General features: G+C 40.0%; 1 protein-coding gene and 1 non-coding gene across 3 annotated transcripts; both read right to left on the bottom strand.

The window, feature by feature from the left end:
- Positions 1 to 1,022: 1,022 nt before the first annotated feature.
- Positions 1,023 to 26,555, bottom strand: Mims1 (mitochondrial inner membrane structural 1). 2 transcript variants are annotated; one of them, XM_090353462.1, is made up of 4 exons: positions 26,295 to 26,555; positions 9,769 to 10,276; positions 4,574 to 4,685; positions 1,023 to 3,147 (listed from the first exon to the last, which is right to left on the bottom strand). In XM_090353462.1, exons 2-4 carry the CDS (start codon positions 10,239 to 10,241, stop codon positions 2,917 to 2,919), a joined length of 816 nt encoding a protein of 271 aa, XP_090209588.1. In that variant the 5' UTR covers positions 10,242 to 10,276; positions 26,295 to 26,555; the 3' UTR covers positions 1,023 to 2,916. The 2 variants fall into 2 exon arrangements, with proteins under 2 accessions (XP_090209588.1, XP_090209589.1); XM_090353463.1 differs by lacking the exon at positions 26,295 to 26,555 and adding an exon at positions 25,669 to 25,811.
- Positions 5,734 to 5,866, bottom strand: LOC150049925 (small nucleolar RNA SNORA40). Its single transcript, XR_016538942.1, has one exon. It is a non-coding gene; the product is annotated as a small nucleolar RNA SNORA40 (small nucleolar RNA).
- Positions 26,556 to 26,557: the final 2 nt, after the last annotated feature.

The raw sequence follows: 26,557 nt of genomic DNA on the forward strand, positions 1-26,557 counted from the left end.
TGGAGGCTCCTTTCTGAGACAAATACAGAAGGGGCTTCCTCTCAGAAAATACATCACAGCAGACAGAACCACATCTCCACTCCCAAGACAAGTATTTTCCCAGATGGGCTGCTTCAATAAATTAGAAAAATGACTTCATCAAACAAGTTTCAGAAAACGATTGTAACTTCAGAAAAATCAGGAAAAGTGCTCAAACACCTTCTCTACCTTCTGTCCATTATCAATATCTCCTAGGGTAGCTTGGTTTATATGTTAAACTCTGAACACGTGAACCCCGTAGAAATAACAGGAAAAACAGCCTGCTATGTTTAATACAGCTTCCTTCTTTTCTTCAATCACCTCTCTGCCCACTATGAAGTCTAAAAATCCTAGGATTTGTTCTAAGGTCTGAGAAATGAGACCGACACAACTTCATTTCACCCCAAGCATAAAGGATATAGTCCTTCACTTGTGAATAAGAATAGAGATCATTTTATAACCAAAAATAAACAAAGGGTTGGTTTGGGGGTGAGATTCATTGGAACATACTGTAAATGTGTGAAAACTTAATACAATCCCCCTCTGTGTAATGTAAATAAAGAAAAATGGTTAGTTTTGCCCTTATTCTTCAAAACACTGAGCCTCTTAAGATAATCTTGTGTACTTTCTATAAACTGCAGCTGTACTGTCCCATTTGCTTGCAACAACGTAGCAAAGGCACACTACACACACACACACACACACACACACACACACACACACACACACACACACACACACACTGTGCAGCCTCCTGCCCTCCTGGCTCACTGAGGCTTAGTAAGGCCCACAGATGAAACAAGGTTCAAGGTTCATTACAGAGAGCAAGCTACACACATTACATACTTTCTATGCTCTTTATTTTGTCGACCTGCTATCACTAATATGCCAAAGTCAACCAATAATTGGTCTCTCTTCAGGCTGACTGCAGCTTACCTTAAGCTTACCTTAAGGACCAAGTTTGCAACACGTCAGCAACAATACAGTCACACTGTCACAAAATTCCCAATACCAAATAACGACAACACAAGCTCCCAATCTTCAGATAATTTTTTTTTTACTGTTTTTGAGGTACACACAAGCAGCATCTTATGTTCTATAACTGGGTAAACACAACCCAATTATGAACCTGGTGACAAAACTCACATGGACAGAATGAAAGAGAAGAAAAAGCAAATCTTAATCTCAGAAGTATATTAGGAACTTCTAAGAGCTTCCAATTCATCTCCATTAGACCATATGTCCCGTGCCAATGGTAATGAAAGTAATTGGTTTAAGAGAAAGAATTCTTACTCAAGAAAGAATTCAGATTTAAACATAGACAGCATCAACTAGTTGAAAATATTTGTTACTATTTCAGGGCTTAGTATCTGAATAAGCATGCTGAAATGTGTTACCTGTGTTTGGATTTGAAATGTGTCTTCAATGTGAAGCAGTACACGGGACTCTGTATCAGGAGATGAATCAATGCCCCAGCAAAGACCAGATATGCAGCTTTCAGCCACCCCAGAGAGGAAAGATTCCAGTCATATTCATTTAAAAAGTGTTTCACTATAGTGATTTATTCAGTGTAAAAAACTCATTTTTCCTTTGGAACTGATCTCTAAATAGGGCCAAAATAAGCTGTTGATAGAAAGTCCTGCCAAGGACCAGGAATCAGGCAGGACAGCTGTGTAGCAAAGCCTTGGCCATTCTCATAGCAGCCAAATCAACACAATAGCCACCAAAGGTTACCTCTTCCTCCTATGTCAAACCAATGGTTAGAAGAAAAGAAAGGGCTGCTAAAGAAACACCCTTGAATGTATTCCATGATCATAGTTACTCACCTATCTCACAACAATTGATTCATTTCAAGCAGATAATTATCAAGTAGAGCACTCAGCAAGATTACCTTTCAGTATCATAGAAAAAGCAGCAGCCATCATTTTAAGATGTACTCCACACTGAAATCATCATTACCAGTGAGACAAAGACACAGGAAAGTGCCCTGGTGGGCTACAGAGGCCCTCAGTCCTCAGGGACAGCACTGGCTCCATGGCAGGGAGGCCCTGTCCATATACTTTAAAACCTTCACTGGCTTGAATCACTGTTAGAAAAATATTTGATTTCTCATTTGAATCATAATTAGCTTTATAAAACCTTCACATTCCATCTACCTAAGACATGAGCTAAAGAAAACACAAGTTACAAGAATATCTGGTGTTCCTGTACTCACCACAAGCTTAAAAGGTACCAAGGGCTGCATATTTGCTGTAGAAAATGTGATTTTGACAAGCTTTCAGTAAAAATTATTTTAAAGTGTTCAATTTCATTTATATATAACCAGTACATATTATTTACATACATACGGTTGATTTTTATTCAACTTTTTGTCATATAAGGTCTATATTTGAAGGTTACTATGAGATACTTTGTCATAGAAAGTACTAAGCACTTGGATGGTCCAACTCTGTCTCCACCCAGAGGTCTGAATACAGTCACAATCTTCATTAATAACTTAAAGAGATCTGGTATTAGTATCCTGTCTTGTCTTCAGGCCACAGTCATTCCAAGAGCTGGCCTAGTCTTGCATACCCTACAGCCAGAAAATCTGATTCTGTAGACCTGGGGGAAAAACTCTGACATTGACGATATTAGCCACTGCTTACCACTAATGTAAAATTCTTACAGTAGGCTTTCTTCTTAAAAAACAAAAACAAAACAAGCAAACAAAAAAACCCACAATTTTTCTGGTGATCTTACTTTTAAAAAGGTTATATTATTTCTTTAACCCATAGAGTACTGATATATTTAGTCAACTAACCCCCCCCCCAAAATAATGAGAATGTATCTTTGTCCAAAGACTCTAGAAGGTTAAAGTGTAGGAATTTTCTACAGCTTGTTAAATAGGGCACACTGTTACGCTTTTTTCTTTAAAGAAACTTTTTCTTTGGTTTCTTGTAATTTCTCAGTAAGTCTATCCTTTGTTTCTTCCATTTTCTCCGTGATGAGTTCCTTGGTCTCTTCCATCCTGTCCTGCAAATACTCCTTGACAGGTGGCGGGGTAGACATATAGCCCCGGCTGCGCAAATACTTCACGGTAAAAGACGTTCCTCCCAAGGTCACAGTGTATCGTGCAGGTGTTGCAATCTTAAGTAAGCAAGCAGGGAGATGAACAAGGAAAATTGAGTTTTCTTATTACATATTAGTATAAATACTTTGACAAGGCTACTGAAATAACACTACTTTTCCTTCCTCTGAAAAGTAATTTCATGAGGTTCTGTTCTCAGACAACATGACCCAGAATCTCAGAATTTTCACAGGGGACACCCCTGAGGGCCTCAGCCACCTGCTAGCTAGTAAGCCTGCTACTCAGACATCAGAGGGAGAATGTGGTACCAGTAACATTAACACAAGTGCACTTGCTTCTATGCGTGGAAAACTAGGGCTAAACTACAGCAGAAACTTTTCAAAGGTAACAAGAGCCAAGTATTTCTCTTTTTTCCCCATATATATTTTTTATTGTAATTAATAGAAGGATTACATTATATTCACCAGATACAAGGTGCATTACTTCACAAACATTGATACCCTTTCTCATGTCTTGGTCCCCATTCCCCTAACCCAACCCCCACCTCTCATCTTGTTTTCCCCCCCTTCCCTATCCCATTTCAAATAACCAAATACACATATATACAATATATCAGATACCAAGGTGAAATATTGTAACAATATGAGATAACCAAGGGACTGAAAAAGAGAGGAGAGATAACATAGTACATTAAAGAAAGCAATCACTCATTACATGGCTTTTGTTTCTCTATCCTGGAGGTCCTTTCATTTAGTGTCATACTGTATGGCCTTATATATCTAGGTTTTGTTCTATTGTAAATCTCTGCTAGGAGAGCCCAAGGTTTCTACTGCTTATGACAAATGAGGGAAACCACTGAGATTATGTTCCTTTGAGTCTGGCTTACTTCATTTAATATGATTTTTTCTAAGTCTTTCCATTTCCTTACAAATGGGGCGATGTTGTTCTTTCTGACCGCAGCATAGAATTCCATTGTGTATAAATACTACATCTTGGTCCACTCATCAACTGAGGGGCATCTGGGTTGGTTCCACATCTTTGCTATGAGCCAAGTATTTCTTTGCATGACTCAGGTTTGCTCTACTCCTGAATTAGTTTCCTTTGACTCTTCCAAATTATGTCTTTCCTTCTTGTCACAACCTGCCCGGAGTCTAGAACCCCAGCCGCAGCTTCTGTGAGGCCACAAGTGTAAAAAACAATGCACTCAACAGACAGGTCTACTGTAGCCTGACTAGAGATATAAATATGACTACAATCTTGGGAATATACAAGTCTAACACACAAGTCTAACAGTGACTATGATCTATTTTTAAAGGCCCTTCTTCAAAAATCATAATTTCATTTGAACTGCAATAGCTTATAACCTTATTTTAGTCATTGAGCATATAAAATACGAACTACAATGGTACAAAAAGCTATCAAGTACTAGCAGGGGAGTTGTAGTAATTGGTGAGGTTGAGGGGAGGTATCCTGCAGTGCACCCACCTTAAACATGGCATATGCTGTCAAGGCGTTTCCACTTTGGGAGTTCTTCAGGATGTTTACTACGCTGTCAGGTAACCCCATGAGTTCTAGGAAAGGGATGACATTCACACCTCTGTGAAAGAAATACAAAGTTACATATAAACTCACTCTTTCTTCCTTCCTTCCTTTCCTCCCTCCCTCCCTCCCCCTTCCTTCCTTCCTTCCTTCCTTCCTTCCTTCCTTCCTTCCTTCCTTCCTTCCTTCCTTCCTTCCTCTCTTTCCCTCTTCTTCCTCCCCCCCCCCCTTTCTTGCTTGCTTTCTCTTTGCCAGTCCTGGGGCTTGAGCTCAGGGCCTGAGCTCTGGTCTTGGGTTTTCTCAAGGCTAGCACTTGACCACTTGAGCCATAGCACCATTTCTGGTGCTCTTAGCCCCATACAAATATACTTTTAAGGGCATTTTCGATAGTATATCTGAAAACACTCAGATCAAAAATTTGCATTAGTAAATTTTGTTTGCTCAGCAGGTCAGGAATATGATGCTAGCTTGTGCTGTATACATGGCCCTGTCTCAAAAAAAAAGCAAGAGGAAACACACAAAAATGTGTTTGAGTTGACTGAGTCATCAAGAACTTGAATTTCATTAGCACGTGCCAAGAAATACAACATACAATTGGTGTCACTGTCACAGTTTACCTTACCATCTACACAAGGGCATTTTACTTTGTGTATTTAGAAAGCAGAAGCATTCACCAGGCAAAATTAAGAGCTTTAGGTAATCTAAGAGAAGGCTCAGAATCACTTACTTGATCATCATTTATTCATCCAAACACTAATTCTTTAGGATGATCTAATTCATATTTCAAGACCTACAACTTTTACCTTTAAAACTGTACACTGGGCCAGGAGTTTGGCCTAGTGGTAGAGTGCTTGCCTAGCATGCATGAAGACCCGGGTTTGATTCCTCGGTACCACATACATAGAAAAAAGCTGGAAGTGATGCTGAGGATCAAGTGGTAGAGCTCTAATCTTGAGAAAGTCCAAGGAGAGTGCTCAGGCCCTGAGCTGAAGCCCAGGACTGACAAAAAAAAAAAACAAAAAAAACAAAAAAAACCTGTACATTATGTTGTACTACTGCATTGTTCTCAGAGCTAACATGTGTGAGTTAACAAACCCCTACATTGCCAAACTATTACAGGAATCATACCAAAATCTCATACTCAACAATGAGTTCTGGGTTGCAAAGGAGGACTTATTTTTTGTACCTGTCTGTAAGGCTTTGCTACAAATGAAACAAAGACACACACACACAAGTGCTAAAACAAGGTGTATTTTATCATTACTACTGTGCTATTAGGCAAAGTATAGGTGCCTGTTGGTTTTAAAAAGGATATTTAATTCTATAATCAGACTTAAAAGACATTAAAGAACAAAAACTATAAACTGCAACACATTCTTAAAAGAAGGGAGGAAAGACAGTGAATTTCCAAGATAAGCTAGAAACCTGGGACTTCTGAATTTTTTTATTCTGCATTATCAGCACTTTACTACACATGCTTTTGGCTCTCCCACTTTTTCACTGTGTGGGTTTTGTAATATTGCGATCATGTACTCTTAAATCAACACCAGAACATTCATCTATATAAACTAATTATACGATCACCTTCATGATATTTAACTGCATAATAGTATATGGTGTGTATAATAAAAAGGTTGTAGTAAATGTTCCTAAGCTGCCCCATTACCTTTCTTTCTGCTCTATTGATCTTAGTCTTCTCCTCCCTGGAAGTGCTTCTAGCACCTCTTGTTAGAAATAAAGCAGGATGTCTTTCTTCACAAGGTTATTTTGAGGGGTCTAGGCCAGTGTTTTGATGACCACAGTGCTGGTTGTTAGAGTAACTAATATAATTTGATGCCAAATGTTCATCCTTCCAGCTACAAAGAATTTCTCCCTTTTTTCTTTTAATGGTAAATAGGCAACTAAAAGGTAAAGAGAATTTTTCCCAGTTAAGACAAAATACAAAGAGTTATAACTAGCATCATGTTAGCTGGATAGAAAACTGGTGTCCAATTCAGTCAACTTCTTTTTACAATAAAATCATCTCACAGGGAATGATGCTCTCTCTGCCTGGCTGAGCATCCAATGACTTCTGCTTCTTTCAAGACATTGGTTCTCTTTCATCAATAAGCTCTCTTTTCCAAGCATTTCTTGTAATTAAGTCTTCAACTAGAAAACATCAACATTTTTTTGTTGTTGTTTTTTGCCAGTCCTGTGGCTTGAACTCAGGGTCTGAACATTGCCCTTGGGCTTTCTCAAAGCTAGTGCTGTACCCCTTGAGCCACAGCAACACCACTTCTGGCTTGCTTTTTCTATGTATGTGTCACCGAGGAATCGATCCCAGGTCTTCGTGCATGATAGGCAAGCACTCTACCACCAGGCTAAACTCCTGGCCCTCAACTTTCAATTTTTTTTTTTTTTTTTTGCTGGGTCATGGGGCTTGAACTTGGCCTGGGTGCTGTCCCTGAGCTCTTCAGCTCAAGGCTACAGCCCTACCCTTGAGCCTCCCTACTTCCCATTTTCTTGAGGTTAAATGGAGAAAAGTCATAGGTTCTTTTGTGCCTGAGCTGGCTTTGAGGCTCAATCCTCAGATCTCAGCCACCTGAGTAGCTAAGATTACAGGCGTGAGCTTCAACTTTCAATTTTTGAAGTCTTAATCTATTAAAACCATTAAAAAAGACAGTTCTGGGAAGTGGTGCTGTGGCTCAGGTGGTAGAGCACTAGCTAAGCTCTGAGACAGAGTCTAGGTTCAGAGTTCAAGCCCAACAACCGACCAAGGGGGGGAAAAAAAAAAGACAGTTCTGGAAGCAGCTGAATGAGGCTGTCAAGGCTGACAACCAGGAAGTACATGAAGGACATGAATTTTAAAGTGATCAGTCTTACCTGCTTACTGGTGACTCATGCTTAGAATCCTAGCTACTTAGGATATTGAGATTGAGATTGGAGGATTCTAGCAGGAAGCCAACCTGGGTAGTCTTTGAGACTCTTATCTCCAATTAATCAGAAAAAGAGCAGGTTGTTGTGGCTGAAGTAGTAGAGCACTACCTAGTATTGAGAAAAACAGCCAGGCAAGAGTGCAAGGTCCTGAATTCAAATTCTAGTTACCAGCCCAAAAATAAATAAATGAGCTAAATGGAAAGTCCTACCACTATTTTTGTCCTATACAAACATTTTACAGAAAAAGGAGGAACAAAATTAAGAAAATATATTTCACAGAGCACTACAGAAGAAACAGATACACTAAAAAATATGATGTACAATTAATATCACTAGATTATTTTGGGTCTGCTTTTACATTAACAAAACATTTACCAAAGGTGGCAAGGAAGTAAAAGAACACAAATAATCTCATAAGGTAACTAAAAACTTTGCTTTCTCTAAGAAAGAACTATTGCTTATGTATTCTACAACACTGAGTCTTAAGAATCTTAAGTGGCTCAAAAAGAACAAAAACAAAAAAACAAAACACTTAATATCTAGAAAGCCAAGCACTGAAGAGCGGGCCTTTATGATTATAAGATTGGTATACAAAATGGTTCACAATTTTACATTCTGTCAAAAAACTGAGGGCAGTTTTGAAGACTTCTATAACTAACTACTAAGCAGGCCCAACAGTGGCATAATTTCAAAGTGTGCACACAGAAGCATTTTATGCCACGAAAGATAAGTTCAAAAGCTCAGTCTCTTAGAACTGGTGCTGGTGGCTCACTCCTATAATCCTAGCTACTCAAGAGGTTGAGATCTGAGGACTGAGGTTTGAAGACAGCCCAGGTAGGAAAAACTCTTCTCTCCAATTAGCTTCCAAAAAGCTGGGACTGGAGTTGTGACTAAAGTAGAAGAATACTACCTTGAGCAAAAAACTCAGGAACAGCACCTAGGCCCTGAAATTCAAGCCTAAGGACTGTCAGAGAAAGCAAGAAAGCAAGAGATCAAAGGAGGAAAGGATGAGAGAGGTAGGGAGTTTAGGAGGTAGGAAGGGAGGGAGGAGAGAAAGAGCAAGAGCAAGGGGGAGAAAGAGGGAGAGCAAGAGTGGGGGGGGAGAAGGGGGAGGGGAGAGGGAGGGAGAGAGAGGGAGAGAGAGAAATAAACAGAAACATCTGGGACACAGGTTTCCCCAAGGGTGGCAGTCTCTTCTACCATTTGGGGGATACACTTCATTGCTGTGAGCTCCATGTACCTAACTACAGTATTTTATGAATGCCTTTCAAATTACCAATACAGTCAAACACTAAGAAGTCAGTAGACTAGGGGATGTTTGGTGGTTATTAGATGGAGGCAGGGAAGTCATCTACACTGGCTATACAATACCCAAACCACTCCCCAGGTCAGGTAGCACAGCCCTGCTGGGCAGAACTGCTACTATTTCTGCTAAGATGACCAATAAAATACCTTAAAAAAGAGGAGCTAAATTTAACAAGAAAGATGCATTGTGAAGTATTATAGTCCACAACACTAGCAGGCTAGGCCTCCAGACCCTGTCTGATCACTTCTGATCACAACAAAGGGTCTTTCCATGACATTTATTGGAGTGAGAACTGCAAAGGTAAAGTCTGCAAATGGGTCTGCAACTGGTTCAGTTTTGCATTTACAAAAGATAGTACCTGGACATTGGCAAAATGTAGCTTGTAAATTTCCCACCCAAATCATACATCCAGTACAATAGGCATCATTTACATTTAAAAACATTCTAACGCATAAGTACTAAACTTACGGTACTGGCAAATTTCTGAAACCTGGTACCTTCTTTCAGCAGCCTCGAATGAGCAGATTCGGCCACCAAAGAGCGCCTCAAAGGCCTCTGCTTTGAGACCAGGCCCATCTACCCAGGTACATACACACCTACTTCCCACCAGGTAAGGTGATTTCAATTCCCCCTGTCTAAGCTATTTCTTCATGCTTAATAGGAAAACTTGGATTACTTACTTCATTCAGCCTCTGTAAGGATTAAATGACAATTTAAAAGTTGAGCAAAATGTCTGAATGCAATAAGCAAATATTAGCTGTTTTATTAAAATGTGAAAAAAGAAAACCCTACGGTAAATGGTTATTCCCTATCAATACACTAAGGCACTAAAAAAAAAACCTAAGCCTATTGTTAGTATAATTTAAAAGATTAACAATGACATAAAACACAGAAAGGAGTCAACCAAGCAAAAACTTACTTTATGGCTGCATAGTAAAATGTTCCAAACCAAATACCGGAAGTTACCAGATGCACAGGAATCAAAACTTTCCCATATTGTCTAAATGTTTTCTTAAATCGCTGATAAAGGTTAATAGATTTGTCTTGTAAAGGATCAGTCTCTTCCTTTTTTTCAGGAGTTCCTTGGGATGTGGCACTGGAAGATAAAACCCTCTTGGATGAAACATCCTGCTCCCATCTACTGTGGCGAAGGACCCTTGGTGGGGGAGGCTGAGCATCCAATGGCTTCTGTTCCTTTGCAAGGCACTGGGCAGTAGGTAGGTGCAGCCACTGCTCTTGAGAACAGCGCACCCAAAACACTTTGGATTCGGCACTATGCAATAGCAATGGTCTCTTTACATTCTGGTAGTGTCCCAAAACACCAGCTTTCTGTAGTTCCCAATATGTTCTGTGCGTCAGCCGAAACATAGTCCGTGGTATGTTCCACTGCATTTTGAATGGTGGTGATGGACTTCAGCTTCTACAGACTGGATTTAAAAAAAAATGGTAGATTATATAGAGATTTCCATTTTAAACCAAGTCACTTAAAAATGATCATTAAGGGAAGGGGTGACCCTGCCCAAAAAGAAATGTACTCTGACTTACTCTGTAACTCCTCTGTACATCCCCTAAAAACAAAAATAATTGAGCAAGGTGCTGGTAACTCACACTTATAATCCTAACTACCCAGAAGGCTGAGATCTGAGGGTGGTGGCTCAGTCAGCCTAGGCAGGAAAGTCTGAGAATTTCACCTCTAATTAGCTACTCAGAAAAAGCCAGAAGTACCAAGACATGTGAAAGGGTATCAATGTATGTGAATTAATGCACCTTCTATCTGGCAAATATCATATAACCCTTTTACTAATTACAATAAAAAAAATAAAGTTAAAAAAAAAAAAGAAAAAGCCAGAAGTGGTACTGTGGCTCAAGTAATTAAGAATGCTAGCCTTGAACAGAAGAAGCTTAGGGACAGCTCCCAGGTCCTGAGTTCAAGCCCCATTACCACCTCAAAAAAGGCAACAACAACAACAAACGAACAATAAACATTATCATTAGCCATCAGGAAGTTTAAAAAACAAACAAAAAAACCCAGAAAAAACGACACTGCTACCCAATTTAGAGGAATTTAAAGTACACAGTTTCAAGATACCATGATTATAAAATTACAAGTCCAAGTCAGTAGTAAAATTGAGGATTATTTCACAGGGTTGGTCCAGAATCACAAGGAACTTCTGATATCAAAGGGCTCTGTAAACGAGTGAGCATCACCCAAGTTAACTTAGTTGTTATTATCACAGCTATGAAGGATGAGTATCATATATAGTACCCTCTATTCTCTAAAGCCTGCAGACTACATTATATAAAACTGTAAATCATACTTGTAACTGAAGAATGAATAACAGGAGTCAGCCTGGTATTATATCTTGCCTTTCTCCATAAATCATGACAGGAATGGGCTGGAAGTATGGCCTAGTGGTAGAGTGCTTGCCTAGCAAGCCCTGGGTTCGATTCCTCGATACTACATACACAGAAAAAGCAAGAAGTGGTGCTGTGGCTAAGGCTAGTGCCCTCCTCAAGGATAGTGCCCAGGTCCTAAGTTCAAGACCCAGGATTGGCAAGAACAAAACAAAGCAAAAAACAGTAGACATATATCAACAGGTATCCAACCTTATAGTATATAACATAGATATGCTAATACCTAAATACCACTACCTACTCCACCCTCTAACCCATGACAGCCAATTTTTTATGTGATTATTTTTTCCTGGGCAGAGGCTTGAACTAAGGGCCTAGATGCTGTTCCTGGGCTTTTTTAATTTTTTGCCAGTCCTAGGGCTTTCTCAAGACTAGAGCTCTACCACTTGAGCCACAGCACCATTTCTGGTTTTTTTCTCTATGTATGTGGTACCAAGCAATTGAACCTGAGTCTTCATGCATGCTGGCAAGCATTCTACCACTAGGCCAAACTCCTGGGCCCTGAGCCTTTTTTTTTGTTCAAGACTAGTGCTTTAGCACTTGAACGAGTCCTCTTCTGGCTTTTTGGCAGTTAGTTTCCTGATTAAGCTGGTTTTGAACCATGGTCCTTGGATCTTGAACTCCTGAGTAGCTAGAATTGTTGGTATGAGCCACTAGCATCAGATGACAATAATGCTTTTTAGTATACAATTTAAGAAATAAGCCAGGTGCTGGTGGCTCAGGCCTATAATCCTACAACTCAACAGGAAGATATCAGAGAACCATAACTTGAAGTAAAAAAAATAACATCCTGCTTCAATTAGGAAATAATTCCAATCAAGCTGAGTAGAAAAGACTGGAGGAATGGCTCAAGCAGTAGAGCATCTGCTCCACACAAACATGATGCCCTGAGTTCAAATCCTAGTACAAAGAAACATACAAAAATAAGAGAATCTGCTGAGCACTGATGGCTCACACTTGTAATCCTAACTATACAAAGGCTGAAATCTGAGGATCAAGGTTCAGAGCCAGCTGGGGCAGGAAAGTCTGCAAGACTTTTGTCTTCAATTAACCACCAGAAAAAAAAGTGGAGCTATAGCTCCAAGTGGTAGAGTATGAGCCTTTAGCAGGAAAATTTAGAGACTGTGCCCAGGCCCTAAGTACAAGACCCTGACTGACAAAAATATAGAATAAGAGAATGATTTTCAACATGTTAGGTAAGATGACTATGTAGACTGGGCTTTCTCAAAGCTAGCACTCTGCCACTTGAGCCACAGTGCCACTTCCATTTTTCCCCCCTGCATACATGATGCTAAGGAATCAAATCCAGGGTTTTGTACATCCTAGGCAAGGACTCTACCACTAGGCTATACTCCTAGCCCCTATTGAATGTGTGTGTGTGTGTGTGTGTGTGTGTGTGTGTGTGTGTGCGCACTTGGTTGGTTGTGGTATTTGAACTCTGGGCCTATGCACTGTCCCTGAGCTTTTCAGCTCCACGCTATAGCCCTATACCTTGGGCCACAGCACCCCTTCTGGTTTTCTAGTGGTTAATTGGTGATAAGAGTCTCACAGACTTTAGAGCCTGGGCTGGCTTTGAACCCCAATCCTCAGATCACAGCCTCCTGAGTAGCTAGGATTACAGGCGTGAGCCACTGCACCTGGCTCTGAGTGTTTTTTTAAACCTAAAACTTCTCTTAAAACTTAAAAGCGTTATTTGTCAAATATAATATTGACATTAGTAAAACCTTAGTAAAAAAGACTGTAGTAGAGGACAAAAATGTAAACACAGAATTCATCAGGCTGAAGCAAAACAAAAGGCCTAAAAATTCTTTCTTCAAAGAGCTATACAAGCTTTCTCAATGTCATGAAACAGGCAACCAAAATTTTCTTTCACGAGATTATGAATATTCCAAGATCTACTCCTTTCAAGTTCTTTATCACATTGTGACTTCCATTTTAAGATAGATTTTGGCTTGCTGATGAAAGTAAAGTCGTGCTATTTGTTGATAGCAATTTCTGAGCCCCTAGCCTCCCTGACTGTGATAGCTTCAGTGTAATGTCTATCACACAATCTATCACACAGCTTATTTTGTTTGATCCAGAAGTGAATCACATAAACATGCTGCATATTGTTAAATGCTTATTACTGAAAAAAATTTTTTGAAGGTCAAATCATGCCCCCTAGTGAATTCCTATGGAATGTCAATAAATTCATTGATTTTCAGAACCACGTTAAAATGTTAAGTGGAATTTACCACAGCAAAGATATGGAATTAACCCAGATGACCATGACTGGATCAACAAGATGTGGTATTTATATACAATGGAATTCTATGCTGCCATCAGGAAGAACAACATTGCACATTTGTAAGGAAATGGAAAGACTTGGAAAAAAATCATATTAAGTGAAATAAGCCAGACCCAAAGGAACACAGGCTGAATGGTTTCCCTCATCTGTAACAATTAGTACACATCTAGAACTCTCCTAGCAGAGAGCTCAAACCCCAGATACATTGGCCATATAGAATGAGGCCAAACTAATGGACCTCCAGGACATGGAAACAAGAGCTTAATTATAAGTGACTGTTATTCTTTATACATTATGGTTTTCTCTCTTCTCTTATGTTGCCCTTTGGTTAATCTCATATTGTTACAGTATCACACTTTGTTACTTGGTATATTATATAGATTTTTACTTGATTATTTGAAATAGGAGGGGAAAAATGAGGGAAAAGGGTGGGAGAGAGAAATGACGAAAACATAAGAAGGGATATCAATGTGTGAGAAGTAATACACCTTCTATCCGGTGAATACAACTGTAACCCCTCCATACACTGAAATAAAAATTATTAAAAATTAAAAAAACAAAGAATGTTAAGTGGAACATTGAATGAACACAGAATGAAAAAAACCAACCAAACAAACAAGCCACAAAAATAGATGACCAGCCTAGGCATGAAAGTTTGAGAGTCTCATCTCAGCCAAAAAGCTAAAAATAGAACTCTAGCCTTGAGAAAAAAGCTCAGGGACAGCACCCAGCCCTGGAGGTCAAGTCCCAGATTGGCACAAACAATGATAAAAAAATACATCAATGACATCTTGCAAAATATTTACACAAATACTTACTATTAAAATCTCTTTTCAGAGGATCAAAGTTCCTAGGTTATGCTATAATGTTCTGTGTTGATAATGTAAGATCAGAATCTTTTTTTTTTTTGCCAGTCCTGGGCTTGAGCTCAGGGCCTGAGCACTGTCCTTGGACTTTCTCAAGGCTAGAGCTCTTACCACTTGAGCCTCAGCACCACTTCCGGCTTTTTTCTATGTATGTGGTACCAAGGAATCAAACCCGGGTCTTCATGCATGCAAGGCAAGCACTTTAACCACTAGGCCAAACTCCCGGCCCCTTTGTATTTTTTTTTATTTATGATCATTCTTTAAAAAAAAAACCTTGGGCTCTACTAGCAGAGATCTGCAATAGAGCAAAATCTTGATACATAAGGCCATATAATGTGAAGCTAATTGAAAGGACCTCCAGGATAGTGAAACAAAAGCCATATAATGAATGATTGTTGTCCTTAATGCACTATGTTGTCTCTCATCTCCTTTGCTGTCCCTTGGTTATCTCATATTGGTAGAGTATCTCACTTTGTTATCTGATATATTGAATTTATTTGTATTTGGATATTTGAAATTTGATAGGGAAGGGGGGAAAACCAAGACGGGTGGGGGGTGTGGGGGGGAGGGAAATGGGTACCAAGATATGTGAAAGGGTATCAATGTATGTGAATTAATGCACCTTCTATCTGGCAAATATCATGTAACCCTTTTACTAATTACAATAAAAAAAATAAAAAATAAAAAAAAAATCTTATGACCAGGACTCTGGCCTAGTGGTATATAGAGTGCTTGCCTAGCATGCACAAAGACCCGGGTTTGATTCCTTGATACCACATATATAGAAAAGCTGGAAATGGTGCTGTGGCTCAAGTGGTAGAGCTCTAGCCTTGAGAAAGCCCAAGGACAGTACCCTGGCCCTGAGTTCAAGCCCCAGGACTTGCAAAAAAAAAATACCTTTATTGAAAAGATAATGAACAAGGGCATTGCATTTACATAAGTAAGGATTATATTTGTTTCTTAAAAATCTTAGTTATGGGCAGGGAGTTTGGTCTAGTGGTAGAGTGTTTGCCTAGCATTCACGAAGACCCAGGTTAGATTCCTCGGTACCACATACATAGAAAAAAGCCAGAAGTGGTGCTGGGGCTCAAGTGGCAGAGCTCTAGCCTTGAGAGAGACCAAGGACAGTGTTTAGGCCCTGAGTTCAAGCAAAAAAAAAAAAAATTACGAAATTATAGCTGAAGAGGCTTGAGAGAGTGCCCTGAGTCAAATGAAGCAGACTATCTGGGCTATCTTTCACAAATAAAGAAGAAATAAAGACACTCCAAAACAAGCAGAAACTAAGGATTACCACAAGATTGGCCTTACAAAAAATACTTAACATAGTCTAACACCTAAAACAAAGTAAGCTACCAACATAAAAAATACATGAAAGTGTAAAATCGTACTAGAAAAAGATGCACAAGAGATATAAAAAGAGAAACTCATCAAATCATTAAACCACAAAGAACAACAAAGGAATAAAAGAATATGCAAAACAAATAAAATACAATGAGAAAATAATGTCTTTCTTCAATTATATATTTAAATGTGAATGTACTCAGGACCACAATTAAAACATACTGACTAGACAGTTTAAAAAAAGATAAGATCCACTCACTTCAGCAATAAAGACACACAGAATCTGAAAGTTGCCCAAATAAATAGGCAAAGGAAACCACTCTGGAAAGCAGTATGGCAATTCCTCAAAAGACTAAACATAGAGCTCCCCTATGACCCAGCAATTCCACTATTTGGCATTTACCCAATTGTCCAGAAACAAGGACATACTAAAGCCGCTGCACAATGATGTTCACTGCAGCACTATTTACCATAGTAAAGATATAGAACCAACCCAGATGCCCCTCAGTAGATGACTGGATCAAGAAGATGTGGTACTTTATACACAATGGAATTCTATGCTGCCATCAGAAAGAATGACATCGCCCCATTAGTAAGGAAATGGAAAGACTTGGAAAAAAAATTATACTAAGTGAAGTAAGCCAGACCCAAAGGAGCATAGGCTCAATGGTTTCTCTCATTTGTAAAAATTAGTACATATCTAGGACTCCCCTAACCGGAGGTTTTTTGTTTTTTTTCTTTTTTTTTTTGCCAGTCCTAGCTTGAACTCAGGGCCTGAGCACTGTCCTTGGGTTTTTTCAAGGCTAGAGCCCTACCACTTGAACCACAGCACCACTTCCGGCTTTTTTTCTATGTAAGTGGTACCAAGGAATCGAGCCCCAGTCTTTGTGCATGCTAGGCAAGCAATCTACCACTAGGCTAAACTCCCGGCCTCTAGCAGAGGTTTACAATAGTTCAAAACCTAGGAACATAAGGTCATATAGGATGAGATTAAATAAAAGGATCTCTAGGATATGGAAACAAGAGCTTTATCTTGTGTGATTGTTGTTCTTAATGTACTATGTTATTTTTCCTCTCTTTTTGCTATTTCTCTTCTTTTTGCCCTTTAGTTAATTTCATATCATTACTCCATCTTGACTTTGTTACCTGGTATATTGTATATACATTTATTTGTTTATTTGAAATAGGAAAGGGAAGGGGGAAAACAAGATGATTGTGAGGGGGTGAGGGGAGGGAAATTGGGGACAAAAACATGAGAAGTATCAGTGTTGAGAAGTAATGCACCTACTACCTGGCAAATGTAACTATTACCCCGACAATAAAAAAATAAAAATAAAAATAAATAGGCAAAGGATCCAAATGGGTCAAGAACAAAAATGGCCAGGTAGGTGTGGTGGTACATATCTGTACTCCCAAATATACAGAGGGCTGAAGTAGAAGTATTAGCAAATTTGAGCAAAATCCTATCTCAAAAACAAAAATAAAACAAAAAGACTAAAGGGCCAACAAATACATGAAAAAATGCTGGATACCAGCCATCAAAGGAATACAAATAACAACCATAATGATATCATCTCATCCCAGTTAAAATAGTTATTATCAAAAATATAGCCGTGGGGCCAGAAGTTTGGCCTAGTGCTTGCCTAGCATGCACGAAGACCAGAGTTCAATTCCTCAGTACCACATACATAGAAAAAAATCAGAAGTGGTGCTGTGGCTCAAGTGGTAGAGCCCTAGTCTTGAGGAAGTCCAGGCCCTGAGCTCAAGCCAAGACTGGCAAAAAAAAAAAAAAAAAAAAAATACACCCAATGCAAGTGGCTCATCCCTGTAATCCTAGCTACTAAGGAGGCTGAGATCTAAGGATCATAGTTCAAAGCAAGCCCAAGCAGGACCCCTCTCTCCAATTAACCACCAGGAAACCAGAAGTAGAGCCATGGCTCAAAGTGACAGAGTATTAATTAGCCTGAGCAGAATAGCTCAGGGACAGTGTCCAGGTCCTGAGTTTAAGCCCCACTACCAACAACAAAAAAGTTCCAAGTGCTGGCAAGGATATGGATAAAAGGTAACTCTTACACGGTTGGTGGGAATGTAAACTGGTACAGCCATTATAGAGAACTGAATGGATACTCCTTCACAAATTAAAATCTACATATGATCCTGCAATCACACTTCGGGGTATATATTCAAAGGAAAGGAAATCAATGTTCCAAAACACTATTCACAATAGCCAAGATTTGGGAACAACCTATGTATTCATGGACAGATGAATAGATAATGTGGAATATATAGACAAGAGTGTATTATTTAGCTCTAAAGAATAAAATGTAGCCTGGGCACAGTGGTCTCTGATTGTAATCCCAATTATTCGAGAGAGGGTGATCAGGATAATCTCATTTCAAGATCAGGCAGGACAACTGTAATTCCAGCCACATGGAAGGAGTAAGGGTGGAAGGATCTCATCCAAGGCTGGCTCCATGTCAAAACACGAAACCCTATTAGAAAAATAACTAAAGCAAACAAGGGCTAGAAGCATGTCTCATATAGTGGAGTGCCTGCCTGGTAAGCCCAAGACTCTGAGTTCAAACCCCAGTATCACCATAAAAAAAAAAAAAAAGGAACACCAAAATAGGACATTATATAAATTAGGACATTAGAGCATTATATAAAACCAAGTAAGACAAATACCCCTGTTCCTACTCATGAACTGAAAGCTTTTAAAAAAAAAGTCTACCTGAACATACTACAGTAATTAATAGTTTGAGAAGGCTATGATAAAAGAGTAAGATTGGATAACAGGTAACAGAAAAAATAGATTGTAGTACTCCATGGCCCACAGTATAGCTAGAGTTCATAGTAACTTATCATATATTTTGTGAAGAGCTGGAAGAGAGGAACTTAACTGAGAACACAAAGAAATGAGGAAATGAAAATGCCAATCGTGCTGACTTGATCAGTTGAAGGTAAACACATGTGTATGAATAATGATTAAATTTTTAAACATTCAACTTGGCATTCATGGTAAAGTCACAAAGACACATTCTCAAATATACAAAAGCCTCCATATACTGCAGATGTGCTGTGGCCTGAAAGTTTCTATGTCCCTAATAGGAAATCCTAACCTTCAAGGTGCTGGTATTAAGAGGCTCTTAAAGAGGTGATTATGTCCTAATACTATAGGTCTCATAAAAGAGTATAGTGAGCTTGTCAGCCCTTAATGAGTATAGAGGTTAAACTGAATAAGTACAAATGAGAAATTATGTGTTTAATTTATACTAAGTAAAATGCAATTTAATCTTCACATTAGAGGATTTGGAGAAAAGGTTAATCTTGTTTGTGAGTTAACTAGTTACATTGGTGTTTAATTGTGCAAAGTATATTTAGGAAAATGTGATCTGGTCATCAAGTACTATGAGCTCATCGTATTTTTGGATTCAACTTTTAAAACATGTCTCTTAAAAACCTGTATTTAAAATTGACAAATGCCTGCTATGCTTTATAAGATGTGTCACATAGTAAATATTATCTCCTAACACTATCTGGCAGTCTTTTGGCAAACACAAAATCACAAGCCAATAACTATTTTTTCTCTCCCCCTCTCTCTCTTCCTCTCCCTCCCTCCCCCCCTCTCTCCCCCTCCCTCCCTCTCTCTCTCCCTCCTCCTCTCTCACCCTCCCCCCCCCCCCCTCTCTCTCTCTCTCCCTCCCTCCCTCCTTCCCTCTCAACTGACTCAATCACCATGCACTCTATTCAGGAGCTCAAGCGATTATAAGAATTTCAGCATTTCGCTGGGCACAGTGGCTCACACCTATAATCCTAGCTACTTAGAAGGCTGAGATCTGAGGATCCAGGTTCAAAGTCAGTCCAGGTACAAAAGGACCTGAGACTCTTATCTCCAATTAACCTCTAGAAAATGGGAAGTAGGGCTTGGCTCAAGTGGTAGGGTGGTAGCCTTGAGCTAAAGAGCTCAGGGACAGCACCCAGGCCAAGTTCAAGACCCATGACCCACAAAAAAACAAGCAAAAAAACCCAACAACAGAATTTCAGCATTTCAAGGTGTTTACTAGTTAAAATTCAAGGATATCAAATAACTTGCTGCATCCAATTTATCTGGTCTAAAGAAATCACAAAGGTAATGTAGAAACACAAATGGGGGCTTACAGATTTATAAGGCTAACTCCAAAATAATCTTTACTTATATAGTGAAACTGTACTCATTGAAGTCATTTTGTCACTGATACCTGAAGGTTCTGAGCTAGTCACCTCCCACTCCTCTCCCAGGAGTGTTCCTACTTTGTGGTATCTCTTCACTCACTTCTATTCTTTAGCTACTGTTTCATATGCTTAAGACTGTGCTACCCTTTCACCCACATATGGCTAATTCCCACAGGAAATAAAGTGGAGCCCTGAAAGCATGCAAAAGACCTTCTTGACAGCTTTCTACTGTGATGTGTATGAACTGTTTTTACTCAAGAAAAGCAAGTTTTGAAGACATGCCTTGGGCTCTTGACTACTGAAATGAACTATTTTCCTAGTTAGATTTCATGATAACCCTATGTCCCATGTTTTCACCAAGTTTCCAATTTCTACTAAGCCAGCAGCAAGGCAAAAGTTGCCTCTCAAAAGGCATTCAGGTCTGGGGTGGTGGCTAGCAATCACAAGGTTCTGAGTTCAAATCTCAGTTTAAAAGATAGGAAAACAAAAAGGAGGTGGGAGGAAGAGTGAAGACAAATGAGAGGGAGAGTGAGAAGAGGGAAAAAGGGACACATAGAGAACCATTCATTCATAGAGGACAGAACTATTCCAAAACCCCAAGAATTATGGAATGATTTTCTTTTCTTTTCTTTTTTTGCCAGTCCTGGGCTTGAGCTCAGAGCCTGAGCACTGACTGTCCTTGGACTTTCTCAAGGCTAGAGCTCTACCACTTGAGCCTCAGCACCACTTCCGGCTTTTTTCTATGTATGTGGTACTGAGGAATCGAACCCGGGTCTTCATGCATGCTAGGAAAGCACTTTAACCACTAGGCCAAACTCCTGGCCTCTGGAATGATTTTCTAAAGGTGCCTATCAAAGGCTCCACACAGTATTTTAATCTGCTACTGATGTGTCTAGCTGGTAGCATGAGATCTGCTGGATCATATGGTCCAAGTGGCAAAGCAGCTTGACAACAGCCTGGACATTTTGTGGAGTTCTCTTATCTGGGCCCATCCAAAACTAGCAGCTTTTTGGGAAGCTCTCAACACAAGCTGGAATAGCATTCTCAAATGAGGAATTCATTATCTTCAAGCCCAAAAAGCCCCACTAGATCTTGCTTCACTTCCTGCTGTACACCAGTAGACCCCAAAGCTTTGTTGGATTTCCCACTTTATGATGTGCTAGTTTTCCTAGTAAGTATGAAATAGTTGCTACTTCTCATCTGCTAGGTCCAATCAGCCTAATGTTATTAGTGTAATTAATGGGCCAGCACAATGTCCTTTGGAAGGGAAGGGTAACCAAGGTCTGTTAGTTGTCTGAGGCTGCTATAATAGAGTGCCACAAACAAAGGACAGAGGCAGCTCAAGTTTATTGCTACCATCTCTGAAGACTGTGATTTCAAGATGAAGGCTGTTGGTAAGGCTGATAATACAACCTTAAAAATCCATCATTATTTCCTAAACTTAATCTGTTTTGTGCTTTTGAGGGCTGTGAAGAAGAATCCATCCTATGTCTCTTCCCTTGATTTTGATGGTTTGCTGGAAGGCCTTAGAATTCCATGGCTTGTGTAAGCAACATCCCAATTTCTGCTTTCATTTTCACGTGACAGTCTGTGTCCAAACTTCCTTTCATCAGGACATCTGTTACACTGCATGAAGATCCACCTCACTCCACTACTGCCCACCTTAACTAATCTTTATCTGCACCAACCTTTTCCTCCTGTAAGGTTATATTTTGAGACACGGGGGAATCCAATTTCAATATATAAATTTAAGGGGGCAACAAATTAAGTCCTTAGGTCATAGAACTGAAGAGTTGATAAAAACTTCAAGTAGGACAGTGAAAATGTATTATTGTTATGCCAGATGAAAGTAAATTGTTTTTTGGTGGTCTTTAATAGTATTAAGAAAGAGTAATTGGTTATTCAGACTACTAGGGAATAAATCAGTGTGCTCAAGCAATGAAATGACATCTGGAATAGCAGTCCAAATTAGTTACCACCATTAAGCTTATGATAATCCACTATTATTTTCTAAACTTAATTTGCTTTGTGCAAAGGTCAAAAGATACCCTGAAAGCACATTAATTTCTACAATCTGGAAGTATAGAAATGTTTTTAGTTTACTAGAGGTAGTTCAAGTGGATTCTCCTTGGACTTTCCCACCAAAATAGACTTCACTCCATAAATTAGGAAGACAGTGTGGAACTTCTAACAGTTCTTGACTATGTTCTACACTATGTATCAGGGAACTAGGGAAATAACTAGGGACCAATAACAAGGACCCAATAGCTTACACAAAGTGGACCTAAGCTAAAACTCTCTAAGTCCATACTCTGAATGGTTGATCATAGTGACAATCCAAGTACCTGCAATTATTCTTGGTTCAGAGTTGGTATTCAGAAATTTCTGAAGTCTAATATTCTCTCTCTCTCTCTCTCTCTCTCTCTCTCTCTCTCTCTCTCTCTCTCTCTCTCTCTCTCTCTCTCTCTCTCTCCCTCCCTCCCTCCCTCCCTCCCTCCCTCCCTCCAATGCACAGTATATGGTAAAAAATACATAGGTCCCTTTAGGTTATGTTGGGAGAAAAATTAACAGTATAAACTTGAAGCATTGGGGTTCTTTAACATCTAGGTGTTCTGAATATGCAAAATATTACACTTGGAAATGGACTAAGAAACATGATAATTTTTTGGGGGGGGGGAATTCAAATTAGACTTCTGTCTACCTAAATTAGAACTCATCCGCTAAATGAATCAGTTCAGTATTGAATGCATATCCATCTTTTTCTCTTCTAGGAATCCCATGTTTCACCAGGTACCATTCACAGTCTTTGAATGCTGTGAGTGGACTCTGTTATGGTATGCATGTGAGGTGATCAGATGTCATAGCAAGACCCCTGCCACCCAGGATCTAATTGTCTCCACTGCATTTAAGGATTCCCAGTTCACTGGCAGCAGCTCCCAGTGCATTTTATGTTCTACACAGAAGCAATCTAGAAACCCTTTAAGGATGCCAGGACTCCCCTAACAAATTTGATTCTCACAGTCATGATGAAAAATATGTTCCTTGGCCTCTCCCATAATAAACAAACAGACCATACAAGACAAAGTTACTTAAACACTCCAATTTTCCTAAACCTCTGCATACCTTCCTATACAGTATACTAAGGCAGGCTTGGCATTTGAACTTCATGTACAGTAGGTTACTTTAAGGTACAAATTTCAGCCAACTAACCAATCAGTCTAACCCCTACAATTACAACACTGAGTCCAAAGGCTCTGCTTAGTGGGTCCACATCAATAAATTCAGCCTGATCTAATTTCAAGTGCCTTCAACTATCCATGCTTTCCCCTCAATCTGCAGTGCTGGGGATCTTAGGCAAACAGTCTATCACTGAACTATACATCCATAGCATGCCATCCCCTTAATATCCATTTCCACACTTATCCCCCAGATCTCTCTCTGCACAAATAGAATCCATTATGCAATGCTTTTAGGAACACAGTACACTGCCTTATGCATCTCACTTTGTAGCCTATTCTTTAGGGATACCCTCATTCTAGGTATAAGTCTAAAAGCAAAGGAGGGTTGGTTAAGCCATGAGGAAAACCAGCAGGGCCTTGCAAAGCAACTACTGAAGGAGATCTTTAGGGAAAACAGGGTTAATCTTGTCAAATGGAGGTTACAGAACTGAGCCAAAGGGCAAACAAGATAGGGAAAAACTTGGGAGCCCCTTATCTTAAGAATCTTTAGAACCACTCAGCACAAAATCTGGAACAGTAAGGAATCCCTAGCAATACAAACTAGTAAGAAATATAGATATATAGTACTATAGCCAGTTAAGTTGATCACCACACACAGTGAACTTACAGATTTATAAACCAAATGTTACTATAGGGAATGCCACCGCTTAATAGGAATATTTGATCTGCTTCACAAAGATGTACATATCCAGTATGGACATTATGTTAACAAGAGAAACAGTTCTTCCAAGACTACTTGGGAGAAAAAATTTCCATGAACAGCTAAGCATTGTTTAACGGAACTTAACACTGTATCTATATTTCAAAAACAATCTTATGTTGTAAAAACTTCCAGGGCCAGGAGTGTGGCCTAGTGGTACAGTGTTTGCCTAGCATGCACGAATCCCTGGGTTCAATTCCTTGGTACCACATACACAGAAAAAGCCAGAGGTGGTGCTTGGTTCAAGTGGTAGAGTGCTAGCCTTGAGAAAGCTCAAGGATGCCCAAGCCCTGAGTTCAAGCCCCAGGACTGGCAAAACAAAAAACAAAATTAAAAAACACTTTCAAATATCAACTTTTAAATTTCAACCCTCAACTTGATAACAAATATCACTTTTGAAATTGTACCTGTAAGCATTCTCACTTTCTTAAAAATGGTTTGAAATAAATCCCCTATGTCATTAAAAAAAAATTGTCAAGAAACCTGAGTTAGATCACTAAACAAAATATGCATTGTGCCCCGAAAGAGCTGATATTCTGGTAAGATAAAGTCTTTATCCAGCTATTTTCTCTCTTAACATAAACCAAGGGTTAAATACCAAAGCATATCTTGAAAAAAATCCATGTGCTGGACAATTTCCAGTTCTGAGTATGGACTTCTAGCAGATGCTGTTTCATTATTAACATAAACTGTGTCTCTGCAAACTGGGCCCAAAACCTGGTTCTACTACTCACCAGTTGCATGTCCTTAGCCAACATAGTTAATCTTCATCTGTAAAAACATAACAATCATAACCACCATACTAGATTGCATAGTAACTAAATGCAAATATGCAAAACACACAGCTTGGACCAAAGAACATACTCAGCTAATAGTATTAGCTACTATTATTAATTCAATTTCTAGAAAAAAACAGAAGACAATGGAGAAAATATTATCAATTATTTCTAAAGCATTTTTTATCTGGTCCATTTACTTCCTGCATTAGTACTTTCTAGAATCCTTCCTGTACCCTCAACTGATTTTATATGACTTCTAGTTAAGTTTTACAAAAATGTACAACTTGAGTGTGTATCTCATGCACAACATCTACTCATCACGAGTTTATAGAAATATGTCGTTAATGAGATTTTAAGTGAATGAGAAAAAATTCTAAATCAAGTGCATCCCTGAAATCCCAGATTAGGAGGCAAAGGCCAAAGGATCACAGGAGCTGGAAGCGAGGTTAGCCTATATAGGTGAGCCGCAGTAGAAATAATTTTTATTCAAAGTCAAAATTAGACTCATTTTTCCCTAATTATAATACCACCATCCCCCAAAATAATTGGAAGCAGCAAATATGGGTCATTTAATTGCTTGGTTCTAACACCTGAATTGGTTCTAACACATTCAGTTTTTAGGACCCATACCTACGAAGTAAACTCTCAACCTAGCTAATTGCACTTTTTAAAAAAAGAGAGAAAAATTGATTTCTACCCCTTGTTATGAGTAAAACTCTTTCTTGGTTCCAAGTTTACAGGAGGTAATAACCTTAGAAAGACTGATGCTCAGAGGTGATAAGTGACCAGATGGGGAGATGCTTGCCTTCCCCAAAGCCAAGTCCGTTAATTAATATAACTGAACTTAATACAAGTAAGAAGGCAAGCTGGTGAAAAGCTACTTTGAAGGAATCCATTTTAGTAAAAAATAAATAAATCATTAAGGTGGAGAGGCCCTGGGACAGACACAACATTAATATGTAGTGCAATCAATAAATCACCTTAATCCACAGGTAGTTTTAATTCCAATCTCGGGGCGAGGGCCAAGAAAGTGTATTTCCTCCTTTCCTCAGCTCATACCAAAGTCCAGCCAGAGGAGTGCTGAGACCTGAGATGTTTCTCAAGACCACGCATGGTCGCCCTTTTCCCCCAATCTGACGCGCGGAGAACGCACTCCCAGGGGGATACAAGGCGCGGCTTTCCAAAGTCAAGCGATAGGAAATGGCCTGCTAGCCCCCAAATTAAGAAATCGTTCATTTTAAAAGAACACTACGACGGCGGGCGTGTCTAGGCCCCTCTACTGGCTTCCGAGACAAGAGAGAGCAAGCCAAGGGTCAAGAGCTACGACCCGGCGGGGTGAAAACAGGCGCAAAGGCAGGCAGCACCAGCCGGGACTCTAGCACGGCCGGCGAGGGCGGGGTGACCTCTTTCGGCCACAGGGGGCGGGGAGGCCGGACTGGGGGGATGACCCCCCGCCAAAATGACGGACGCCTCCGCAGCCCGACAGCCGCTGGCGCCGCGCAGTTGCGGGCTCGGCGCCTGGGTCCGCTTCGGGACACACGCCCTGACTGAAGGTGCCCTCTGGACCCATCCTGCGGCCCCACGCGCGGGACTGGGCCCAAACTACCTCTGAGGACGTCGGGGCGGCCGCTGCGCCCGGGCGCACAGTCCGGACCACAGCTCCTCCGATGCCGCCGCAGTATTTCTTCCAGCAGACAGGCCTGGCTGAGCGAGGGTGAGCGCGCCGAACCCACGGGACCTGAGTGGGCACCCTCTGGGCTCCGGTGCCCCAGGTCCCGCTAGCCGTGCTCACGAGCAGTGTGCTCGTGCCGCCCGTGCCTCCTCCGCGCCTCCACGCCGCTCGCCCCCACGCTTGGAACTGTGGGAATC

The sequence above is a fragment of the Megascapheus bottae genome, chromosome 19, assembly GCF_031878675.1.
Source record: "Megascapheus bottae isolate mThoBot1 chromosome 19, mThoBot2.hap1, whole genome shotgun sequence".
In the NCBI taxonomy this organism is placed as follows: Eukaryota; Metazoa; Chordata; class Mammalia; order Rodentia; family Geomyidae; genus Megascapheus; species Megascapheus bottae.

Bases quoted from the DNA above. Each gene is read 5' to 3' on its own strand.
- Mims1 (XM_090353462.1), bottom strand. From the start codon at position 10,241: ATGCAGTGGAACATACCACGGACTATGTTTCGGCTGACGCACAGAACA. The intron at 4,686-9,768 runs GTAAGTTTTTGC...TTTCTTTCACAG, and splicing joins TTTTACTATGCAGCCATAAA to AGGTGTGAATGTCATCCCTT. The intron at 3,148-4,573 runs GTGGGTGCACTG...TGCTTACTTAAG, and splicing joins CAGCATATGCCATGTTTAAG to ATTGCAACACCTGCACGATA.